Below are 12,919 nucleotides of genomic sequence, written 5' to 3'. Positions count from 1 at the left end.
TGGTAGCGTGCTAGCTCACGCGAGCGAAGCCGTGGGTAATTGCTAGTACAGTATAAAAACCATTGGTAATGTTTGAGTGAAGAAATAGTGAAACATTTCTAAAATTGTCACGTTTATTTGCCTGTTTCCATCTATGTTATACAAAACGTATGCTGTGTAATAACAACCTGACCTGGTATATTTGTTAGCCTACCTAGTTGAAGGCTAAAGGCACATTAGATATACATCTATTGCTCCCTGCAGTGTTTCGAAGTCCGCGGTCAACATAAAGGTTTGCTGAGATGCATACTACTTTTCTGATTGTATTTCAGTCTTTTAGTAACATTTGTAGAGTATGCGTCGTAACTATGGCTCCAAGAAATGACATATCCACAGAAAACGTGCTGCAATAGTAGCATTCAGAGAATTAGGTTTATCAATTCGCCAAATTGCGAAACAACGTGGTATATCTGTGAGGAGGGGGGGGGGGGGGTGAAAAGCATATTTCACTACCAAAAAACAACAGACAGCAGTAAGGACGTACCACGTCCGGAAAAATCTCGTAAAACTACTAAAATGATAATAAATTCATCAGAATTACAAGTAAGAGAAATAGGTTCAAAATTGCGCCATAAACAGCGAAGAATTAAATAGAAATGGAGAAGGACTTACACTGTATGTTGCAACGGGAAAAACGAGAAGGTCTAAAGCTGGCTTGAAGGGACGCGTGACAGCAAGTAAACCCCTTTCGAAGCCGATAAATAAAAAGAAGAGACTCCGTTGGTGCAGTGAACACCGTAATTGGACACCTGAACATTGGAAGCAAGTGATATTCACAGATTAATTCGAATCCTTTGGCACCAGAAGGAGGAATTTTACCCACAGTTAAACACGGCAGCGTTTCTATTATGGTTTAGGGATGTTTCGCTGAAGCTGGAGTTGCAGACATTGTAAAAATAGGACGTACGGACCAGAAGTCATACCACCACATACTTCAGTGTCATGCAGTAGCATGTCGATTGCGCCCAATTGGGAAAGGGTTTGCCTTACAACAGGGTAATGACGCAATATTTCTGTCAGCGTATTGTATGAGGTACGTGGATTCAAAGAAAGAACAGATGATCCTGAAATATATGGGATGGTCCCCCCGAAGACCTGATTGTAATCCTATTGTAATGGTCTGGGATGAAGTGCACAGACGTATCCGGAAAGTTCATAATTATATTACCGAGCTCGATAGCTGCAGTCGCTTAAGTGCGGCCAGTATCCAGTAATCGGGAGATAGTGGGTTCGAGCCCCACTGTCGGCAGCCCTGAAGATGGTTTTCCGTGGTTTCCCATTTTCACACCAGGCAAATGCCGGGGCTGTACCTTAATTAAGGCCACGGCCGCTTCCTTCCACTTCCTAGGCCTTTCCTATCCTATCGTCGCCATAAGACCTACTGTGTCCGTGCGACGTAAAACAAATAGCAAAAAAAGTTCATATATTAAGCAAGGATCACCTCTGGAACGTTCTCAAAGATGTGTGGAATCATTTAGACCCGAAATACCTACAAGAATCGATAAGCCGCAAGCCTCGAGTATGTGAGGCACTCATTAAATCCAAGGGAGGATACTTCGACGAAAGCAACATATACTTTTTATTTTGCATTGTATACGATTATATGATTATATTTTTGGAGAAATAATGTTCGTGTTTATAGTTGACATATCATATAATTTTTATGTTGTATCGAAATTAATGAGCGGTAGTGTGATAGAAACAGAAATAATCTTTATATAATCGAAATGTGATAAATGTAGGTCTCTTTCAGCTTCTAGTACAATACTGTAAAATTAACCCTTTGAATGAAATGAATTCTTGACAACATCATCATCATCATCATCATCATCATCATCATCATCATCATCATCAGTAGATACAGAAACATGAGTATTAACGGGACCGTGATAACTGACATCGTTCTGGTTACTCACCAAGGCGGCCTAGTCCGAATTCTGACTAACACATGTGAGAGATATTCGGATTCAACGTTTCTTAGTACTTTGACCATTTCTCAAAAAAGGTGTCCGATGATGCAAGGCTATCCAGAAATTACTATAGAGTGAGTTGACTGTTCTGCTATTATTACAGACGGGAATGGTTATAGAATTCATCTGAATTAATAAATCGTATACCTGTCAAACTATACGAACTGTGACATTCCTACGGAAGGATAAAACATTTGTAATGGTAACAAAGATGTAACAATAACGATGCACATGGTGGTCGTCGAATATAATTGTACCCACAAACATTCTATACCTCACTTTATTATCGCTGATTAGTTCCCAGACTTGGAAATAAATATCAAGAGCTCTTTATACAAAGTACAATAACCTGTGTTATTCTGACATTTGTATCGCCGCACATATTCATAATTATTTAAATCTAGATGTGGGATGTAAGTATTTGTAGCCCATAAGAAACACATCCTTCTAGGATTTGTCTACACTTAACATGGGCTAATTTTATTTATTATGAATTCTTTCCACATAAAATGCACCGGGCGAGTTGTCCGTGCGGTTAGGGGCGCGCAGCTGTGAGCTCGCATCCGGGAGATAGTGGGTTCGAACCCCGCTGTCGGCAGCCCTGTAGAAGGTTTTCCGTGGTTTCCCATTTTCACACCAGGCAAATGCTGGGGCTGCGCCTTAATTAAGGCCACGGCCGATTCCTTCCCATTCCTAGGCCTTTCCTCTCCCATCGTCACCATAAGACCTATCTGTCTCGGTGCGACGTAAAGCAATAGCAAAAAATAGCAAAAGAAAAGCATAAAATGCAGGCTGCGATGGAGACAAAATATACCGTGACACCCGAAGATTATCGTATATTAAATTCAACAATGTCAGGTCAATACCAATGCTTGGGTATTTTCTTTGTAATCCAGGGAGTGAGTGATAATATTATAGAGCACTGGATGGGTGTCTCAGAGTTCCAACAGAGTCCTTTAGTAAGGTTATAATTTATATCACAGAGGCTGGCAACGTAGATACTTCGGTGGTCTAGTGAGAATTTTGCACTTTTCCAAATTATCTATACCTTAGACAACATTTTCTTTCAAAACTCAACTAATGTAACAGCAAAAGGGCTATATACATTGAAATTAAGATATACATATGGAAATAAATTATACACAAGCAGAAGCAAAAATATAGTTTACAATCATTTTTATTCTTTAATTAGAGCAAAACTCGGCCGTACGTAATTGGTTCATTTACTACCCTGTGCTTCATATAAAAAACAACGTCACGTCAGGATATACAATACCCTTCCAGTTTTCACAAAAATTTGTCATGTCAGTCTTAGCTGATTTCTTTGCTAGATTCAATTTCCTAGTAAGTTCCTTCAGTTTCTCTTTACTCCCACACTATTTCTAACTATTTCTTTCCAATCTGCACATCCTCATTTGGTCTCTCCTCTGTTATAATATAGTGGGTCCTTATCATTCCTTACCACCTTTAAAGGTACAAACCTGTTTTCACATTTCTCAACAATTGCTTTAAACCCATTCCAGTGTATGTTTACATTTTTTAATTTACCGTTTTCCACCGATCATAGTTACTTTTAAAAAAACTCCCTCATGCCTGTTTTATCAGCCATATGGTACTGCCTAATAGTCCTACTTTTAAGACCTTCTTCACATTTATTTTTAACCACGACAAAAACAGCTTCATGATCACTAATACCATCTCTTACTTCGGTTTCTCTATAGAGTTCATCTGGTTTTACCAGAGCCACGTCCAGAATATTCTTCCCTCTAGTTGGTTCCATCACTTTCTGAATCACTATGTAATCACTATAACGTGTTTCTGTGGTGGATGGTAGTGTAGTGTGTTGTCCGATTATGAAGAGGAAAGTGTCAGGGCAAACACAAACACCCACTCCCCGAGCCAGAAGGATTAATCAGACACAATTAAAATCCCCGACCCGGACGGGAATCGAACCCGAGACCCTCTTAATCGAAGGCCTTAACGCTGAACATTCATCCAAGGAGTCATCGAACATTTTATATCTGCTTATTTTCAGTTATTTAAAAATATTTTTTTAAATATTATGCATTGTTTCTCTTTGAAAATTGTTTAAATTGATAACATGCCCAATGCTATTTTGAAGATTTATCATGTGTTGACAAACTGAACAGCTTCACTCGTTATTTAACTTTAGCTGAAAATAATATGCACATTTGGAAGTAAAATTGAATTGGGAACACTCATGTCATTGTAGTCTGTAGTCTGTAGCAATTGAAATAAGATAATGGCATTTTGTAGTTGAACATTGATGAAATCACTGTACACGAAGCAAATAAATAATACGCAACATAGTTTCATTTTCGGAATGTCCGGATCCTTGGTTGAACTTTCAGCGTTGAGGCCTTCGTTTTAGATGTCCTGTGTTAGATTATCGGTGGGGTCGGGGATGTAAATTGGGTCTAGTTAATCCCTCTGACTCCGGGCTGGGTGTTTGTGTCTTTCCGATGACAATCTCCTTCATACTCACCAACCACATCACACTATCAACCAGCAAAGAAACACGCAGTAGTGAATACATCCTCCACATAGGGTTGGCGTCGGGAAGGGCATCCAGTCATACAAGAGGGTCACGTCCAAATAAGTGACAGTTCACACCAGTCACCCCACCAGGGTGTGGAAAAAGTAGAAAAGTAATAGTAAGAAGAATGTTGTTTCAATTTTTTTAATACCAAACAATTAAAGGAGGAATTCTGAGGTGTTCACCCTCAATTTCTACTTTTTCTTTATTCCTGAACTAAAGGATAATGCCTTTTACGTGCAATTTTCTAGACGTTATAACTCAGTAAACATTGAAAATAGGATGTTTTTGTCTTCACTAAGGGGCAGTATTCCTTCTTTCTTTTTATTTTAACTGCCTTCCAGTAGCTTGTAGATCAGGGGCGTAGCCAGGGGGGGGGGAAAGGGTGTTTACGGCGGGGGGTTAGAACACCCCCCCCCTCCACACATGGAATTTTTACAAAAAGAATATAAACAGAAACTGACAATAAACTAAATAAACATTCAGAAACATAATTGTAGAACTAACAGATCTGTAATTCACTTATATCAGTGTCCCTATAATGACAAGTCATTCATGCACCTTCATTGAGTTCTACCATATTTTGTAACAACAAACCCCACCATCGGCCGATCCTGGCTATGCTACTTCTGTAGATTATTCAGTATTATCTTCATCAATTTGTTAATTGTGATGCTGAACTTAAATCGTGACTTCAGCATTAATTACCTCTCATCCGGAGGGTGCTGAAGTAGCAGACTTTGAAAGAAGACTTTACATAAAATGGACAAATGTGGGAAGTTTTACAATGCCTTGTTAGTAAGCAAATTAAATGTATGTACTGTCCAACCATGACCTATATACTCTAACTTTCACTGGATGTCCTCCTTTGGAATTCCCAGCAGAATCCTCTGCTTCATTTATCATCCAGTAAACAAAAGGTCATTCCTGATACACCCATTTGGAAACAATTCAAGAACATTATTCATAGCATTTAGTGTAATACCCCAGTCATGCCCGAGACCCTTGTGACCTTTCGTAGGCGTCTCTCGTCTTCATCATTCTGCACACAAGGGACGCCCAAAATTCCTGAAAATTCTGCGTGGCCCCCCGTTAAATTCATTGCCTTTCCAAATATATTTACAATGGCATGATCAACATACCATGCAGACAATAGGATTCGAAATAGCTGAAATGGCAGGCATAAAATTATCGCGTAAACAATACGTTTTCATTGGTGATTTGCATTATCACAGAATAAGGTTGCTGAATACCCTGACGTTCATCGTTACTCGTTTCAGACCAATACATTCGCTGCTGTTGATAAAAACTGTATGTCAGTTTTAGCATCTCTGACGGAATTAGATATGAATTGATCTAAAAACATAACACCTGATATCCAATCATATTTCATGTGCCATTAAAGGGACATCACCGAGCTCGATAGATGCAGTCGCTTAAGTGCGGCCAGTATCCAGTATTCGGGGATAGTGGGTTCGAACCCCACTGTCGGCAGCCCTGAAAATGGTTTTCCGTGGTTTCCCATTTTCACACCAGGCAAATGCTGGGGCTGTACCTTAATTAAGGCCACGGCCGCTTCCTTCCCACCCCTAGCCCTTCCCTGTCCCATGGTCGCCATAAGACCTATCTGTGTCGGTGCGACGTAAAGCAACTAGCAAGAAAACCTACAGTTACACCTACCTCAATGCGCAGATGGTAGCCGATTCCGGAAAAAAAATCAGACCATTGTTGTTTATCATGTGCTATAAACCAGCTAATTACCTCTATTCTACGATTCGAGAGTTCTGGAGTGTATTAAATGCGACAGATTTCAATTCATTACGTCTGTCTCTTTATTTCCTATTCTCTTTATTTCCTTGTCAGTTTGTCCCTGAGTGTATTACTTTAAGAGCCGAGTACTTGAATCCCTCTTTTTTTACAATTGGCTTTACGTTGCACCGACACAGATAGGTCTTATGGCGACGATGGGATAGGAGAGGTCTAGGAGTGGGAAGGAAGCGTCCGTGGCTTTAATCAAGGTACACACTATCGCCCCAGATACAAGCTCACAGCTGCGCGCCCCTAACCGCACGGCCAACTCGCCCGGTTTGAATGCCTCTAAAGACGGGGGTAGATCGGTGAGGAATCGTGATACTGTACACTGCAAGCACAGCAAATCGCTGGATACACACCAGTACCTCTTCCTGGACTAGCAGGATTATAACGGACGAGTTCAATCTCTTTTAAGATAAGTTCAAGTGCTTCATCAGAACTGGAAAGGACCTCCACCGTGCAAGTTCCTGCGCGGTTTGTGTCACGTAGCTATCAGCCTGTATAGTGGGTTGGAACCCAACTGTCGGCAGCCCTGCAGATGGTTTTCCGTGGTTTCCCATTTTCACGCCAGGCAAATACTGGGGCTGTCCATTAATTACGGCCACGGTTGCTTTCTTCCCACTCCTAGCCCTCTTCTATCCCATCGTCGCCATAAGATCGTCGGTGCGAGGTAAGGATATTGTAACAAATGAAAGGGCCTCCAAAGGTCTCTCTCCCTCTTGCCAAAGAAAACAAACTAATAAAAAGCTTCCTGTAAAAATACCGGTGCTGAATATCACTTTGAAAATCTTGGAGACGAAGGCATGAACAATTTTCTGATATTATGATAGACACAAACATTAAGTCATTAACGGCCATTAAACAGATATCTGATCTAATTCTCTGCTACCCTGCAGCAAAATGTCCACTTTTTAATTCGACAAGAGTATGAAAGAACCCGCTCTAGATAGGACAGCGTCAGGTTTGGTGCAAAACCTACCGCCGCGGGTTACTTACGGAAAAATAGGAGCGGCGCGGGAGTTTAGTAACTGAAAAAAATATAATATAAAGCAGAAGAAGAAGAAAATGCGAGATTATTGTTCTTCAAAACATCGCTGGTGGGTCGGGGACAGTCTTAGAATTTGGTGGAGTATCGTACTTGTTTTTTCAAGTATATCATTTCGTGTGGCTATTTCTAGCCGAGTGCAGCCCTTGTAAGGCAGACCCTCCGATGAGGGTGGGCGGCATCTGCCATGTGAGGTAACTGCGTGTAATTGTGGTGGAGGATAGTGTTACGTGTGGTGTGTGAGTTGCAGGGATGTTGGGGACAGCACAAACACCCAGCCCCCGGGCCATTGAAATTAACTAACGAAGGTTAAAATCCTCGACCCGGCCGGGAATCGAACCCGGGACCCTCTGAACCGAAGGCCAGTACGCTGATCATTCAGCCAACGAGTCGGACGTTTTTTCAAGTGAGCAGCCAAGACAATGTTGTCAACAGCTTCATGAACATAGTAACTTACATGTGAAGTCCGTCTGATGACCTATATGACTGAGTTGTTGGTACTGGTGTATTTGTAATCAGTTGGAGCCAGTATCGGGAGGAAGAAATCGAGGCCTACGTCTAATGTACCACTTTTTAACTGTTTTTGTAGCCTTTAATTTCACAAATTGTTTTCAGAATTTTTAAGTTTGTAGATCTAACTTCACAATTACTTTTAATTTCTCGATTTCTTTGATTCCTTTACAACCGATTCTTTTTTAATCAATATTCACTGTATTCTGTATTAGTTGTCTTCAGGCAGCCTCTAGATGGAGGAAGAATATTGAATAAGAATAAGAATGAATGAATGAAGGAATGAATGAATGAAAATCCACAGCCTGTTTCCAGTCATTTGACAGGGTCAGGAATGGAAGGAATGAAGCCCCCTTCTAGTGGCGAGGATGGGAGTTGTGCCGGCTGCCGAAGCCTGTCACACTCCTCTGGGGCAGTGATTAATGATTAATGAAATGAAATGATAGTGAAGAGTGTTGCTGGAATGAAAGGTGACAGGGAAAACCGGAGTACCCGGAGAAAAACCTGCCCCGCCTCCGCTTTGTCCAGCACAAGTCTCACGTGGAGTGACCGGGATTTGAACCACGGAAACCAGCGGTGAGAGGCCGGTGCACTGCCGTCTGAGCCATGAAGGCTCTAATAATAATAATAATAATAATAATAATAATAATAATAATAATAATAATAATAATAATAAAAAATATTTTTTGTAAACTAGAATAATGTATTTATTATACAGAAAACTTACCATCTACAACTAGACAGGCTGAAGTAAGAGCACGACCTAGTTCGTTGTAGGCCACACACGTGTACTCGCCCTCGTCTTCAGGGAACACTTGCTGGATGGACAATCTGGCGTTCTCACCGTCAAACTCAGCAGAGAAATCTCCTCCCAAAGGTACCAACTGCACATGGAAAAAGCATAACATTGCATTTCTTAGAATGTCTCTATATTATAATATGTTAATGATAATATCACTTGTTACATTCTGATTGTAAAATATACCTACGTTTAACTCAACGGAAATAGGTAATATAAGCTATCGGAAGAGCAATATTGGAAAATTACAGCGCTTTAAAAAAAAAATCATGTGATAATAGACACTTACTCAGGTACACAAGAACCCCGTTTATCTGGACCAGGTGGAAACAGAGGTGATCCGCAGAGACGAAAATTCATATAAGACGGAATTAATCGAATGAATGAATACAAGCTAAATAATCGTCATTCTGACACCAAGAATAAATAAAATTACATTTTATGCACTTGAATTCAATACTGTACTCATATTTATTTACTGAAATAGTGTTTAAGTTTCTTTAGTTTTAAATTCGTCACAAATTAAGGGACAACAAAGCCTTCACTACTTAGATACCGACCGAGCTCGATAGCTGCAGTCGCTTAAGTGCGGCCAGTATCCAGTATTCGGGAGATAGTAGGTTCGAACCCCACTGTCGGCAGCCCTGAAAATGGTTTTCCGTGGTTTCCCATTTTCACACCAGGCAAATGCTGGGGCTGTACCACGGCCGCTTCCTTCCCACTCCTAGCCCTTTCCTGTCCCATCGTCGCCATAAGACATATCTGTGTCGGTGCGACGTAAAGCAACTAGCAAAAAAGACCACTTAGATACCGAGAACTGAGAGTATAACATCATTATTGCCTGCGCCAACGAACGACGAGCTTGATAAGGTGTGAGAGACGTATCCCCAAGTTGTGAATATGGGAGGAAACGAGAGACTCTACTGCTTAGTAATGCATGCTGCTATTTCTATCCTTCAAGATCTTTTTGTGCTGTGCTCTCCAGCCGGCTGGATGTTGCGAGTCTTAAATATTACAGACCCGTGGTGTTAGATTTACGAACACGTTAAATATTGCTTTATCAGGGCGTCTTTTAAAACTGATAATAGTTTTACAGACCAGAAAATGCATAATTTAATTATTATTATTATTATTATTATTATTATTATTATTATTATTATTATTATTATTATTATTATTATTATTATTATTATTATTATTATTATTATTACACATTGATCTGCATTGTGTGGAACACAAAACGTGAAAAGAAATGAGTATTAATTGTGCAAACAACATACGCAAAAAGTGTCCCTCATCACGTCTCTAACTCTCATCAGCAGTCTCTTATGTTATGTTACGTGAATAGAGAATTCTCTTAAACTGGCTGTAAATTTACTCAAACAAGTCTGACATCACCCTAGTAAACTAATCTCAGTATGTTGCCGTCATGAATGTTAATGTACAGACCGGTATCACCGGCAAGAACAAACCAATCCCAAAAGACCTTCTCCTGATTCCTCTTCATCATTATTTCCCTCTTATTTTCACAGATAATTTTCTTCTTCTTTGTCGTACTATTTCTTCTAGTCACCTTCCACTTGAAGGCCATATTTCGGTATCTTCTTGAAATGTATATATTTTTGAAACGTTATTTAGATTAGTATATCTAGTACTTAATATTCATATATACTACAATGAGTGGCAAAAAGTCACGGGAGGGGGTGACCCATTAGAAAATGTGCCGTGTATGACCTCTGAGCGTTGCGGCTAGCTGAGCAGTCTGTCACAGACAGCAGTGTCGTGAAGATGGCAACACGTCGCGGGTTAACCGACTTTGAAAGTGGGATGAACATCGGTGCACGGCGCTTGGGTGAATTCGGGTTTCCGAGGTCAACAGTGTCGAGGGTGGATCTTCAATATCGCAGAGAGAATGTTACTACCCGCGTAAACCGCCGCACGGGAAGACCACATGTGTTTAACGAACGGACATCACGTCGCCTCCGCAGAACCATACTGCGCGCTCGACGGCCTAAGGTGAGTCAGATCACCGTCCAGTTGAATGTTGAGTCAGGAACCCATTTCTATCAGGACTGTAAGTAGGCAACTGTACCGCATAGGCTTCAAAAGCCAACGACCAATTCGTGTCCCTTTGCTGACACCTTGATACAGAGCTCAACGACGTGCATGGGCTCACGAACATCGGCAATGGGCCATGGAACAGTGGCGGTATGTAGTATGGTCCGATGAATTCCGGTTCCAGTTGTATCGAGCTGATGGGCACGTGTGAGTGTGGCGTATGCCCCATGAAGCTATGGATCTTGCGTGTCAACAAGGTTGTCCAGGCGGGAACTGGCTCAATTTTGGTCTCTGCGGCGTTCTCGTGGTCGCAATTAGGCCCCATTGTCCGCTGCAGGGAGCGCTGACAGGTGCACGTTATGTGGACATTCTTTCAGACAATCTGCATCCCTTTCTGGCCCTACAGTACCGTGATAGAGATACCATAATTCAATAGGACAATGCGCCATATCACCGCTCTGTGGTCACACTCAGGTGGTTGGAGGAGCACTGCAGTGAAGTTACGACCATGGATTGGCCCTCCGGATCGCTCTATCTTAATCCAATCGAGCATTAATGGGATGCTGTCGATGCTGGTGTATGCTCCATGAACTACACAAGACCAATTGTGGATAGCAATGTAAGATGCGTGGGTCCAGATCCATCCAGAACGATTCCAACACCTTGTAGAGTCGATGCCTCGCCGTAATGCTGCCGTTTTGAGGGCTCGCGGAGGAGCAACTCGTTATTAACATCACATTCAGTGTCTTCCCATGACTTCTGGCCACTCAGTGTACGTACAATTTTTTTTGTGTGTGTATATATGATATAATTCTTCCTTAATATCACAAGTTTTGGTTATTTTATTAATATCAGTACTGTTATTATTGTTAACACTTTTTTGCATCAATTAAAAGCACTTATTATTAAGAGCGTTCTTGGTTAAGACTGGTTAAGTGTAAGAAAAACAGTATATTCCTAACTTTGTCAGGGTAAACGAGAGATATTACCTATATTACCATATGTAGCCCTACACGTCGAACTCGAATGGTAAGCGGTATTTCAGTAGAAGTTGTAAAACCAGTAAGGAATCATTAAGTGAGTTTTCCGTGAGTCGAGTTGCCATTCAACTTACGTGACTAAGTAAAGGGAATCAAATATTCAAGTAATGAAAATTATTCAAGGTGGCATTTGCATTTGTTCAAGTGTTTTAATACAAGTGACATAAATATGGACGGTAAGCGATGTGCTGTGCGAAATGTTACTTGCGTTATATGTAACAAGTTGGTAGAACACGGCTGAACGAGAGTTAAGGGGAAAACAAAGAGTTCTGATTAACGAATGCTTACAATGAGGGGATATTCGTGAATATTCAGCTTTGCTTCTTTCTGTGTTCGAGTTGGAGTATCCAAAGGAATGAATACAAGGCCTGCCATCTGGCCGACTGCCCTAAATGTAGATCAGTAGTGATTGATTGATTGATTGATTGATTGATTGATTGATTGATTGATTGATTGATTGATTGATTGATTGATTGATTGATTGATTGATTGATTGATTGATTGATTGAAATAACTTGCTTGAGACTGGCACCTACTCATTTTTTTCAATTTTGTCAAAGATTACGACGCATGTACAGCGACCACAAACTTTCATGAAGAAAACTGTACCATCAAGAGTAAAATCAGACCAGTATCCAGTAATCGGGAGATAGTGGGTTCGAGCCCCACTGTCGGCAGCCCTGAAGATGGTTTTCCGTGGTTTCCCATTTTCACACCAGGCAAATGCCGGGGCTGTACCTTAATTAAGGCCATGGCCGCTTCCTTCCAATTCCTAGGCCTTCCCTACCCCATCGTCGCCATAAGACCTATCTGTGTCGGTGCGACGTAAAGCAAATAGAAAAAAAAAGTAAAATCAGAAGTCTTACCTACATTCCATGTTAGGACTACCGCGGTGGAGGAGCCTATACTTGGATATACTTGGACAAGTTGAGTGTCACTCAACTCATCAAGTGACTGGCCTGGTGCCGTTTAGACGATCTGCGTGTCTATGATGATGGGGCTCTACCTACGATGAATTCTAACGACGACGGCACAAACACACATAGCCCCCGAGCCATCGGAATTGACCAATGAAAGTTAAAATCCCCG

The 12,919-nt window shown here is 41.1% G+C and overlaps 1 protein-coding gene across 2 annotated transcripts in view; it reads right to left on the bottom strand.

The window, feature by feature from the left end:
- LOC136863975 (titin homolog) overlaps positions 1-12,919 on the bottom strand; it is a 1,080,299-nt gene that overhangs the window by 368,209 nt on the left and 699,171 nt on the right. For both annotated transcript variants that reach the window (XM_067140444.2, XM_067140445.2), the window contains exon 18: positions 8,661-8,817. In XM_067140444.2, coding sequence (XP_066996545.2) covers positions 8,661-8,817 — 157 coding nt within the window. The remainder of the gene's footprint in view (positions 1-8,660; positions 8,818-12,919) is intronic.

The sequence above is a fragment of the Anabrus simplex genome, chromosome 2 (assembly GCF_040414725.1).
Source record: "Anabrus simplex isolate iqAnaSimp1 chromosome 2, ASM4041472v1, whole genome shotgun sequence".
NCBI lineage: Eukaryota > Metazoa > Arthropoda > Insecta > Orthoptera > Tettigoniidae > Anabrus > Anabrus simplex.
The sequence above is the reverse complement of the archived record's forward strand: the minus strand, read 5'-3'. Positions and strand labels throughout refer to the sequence as shown.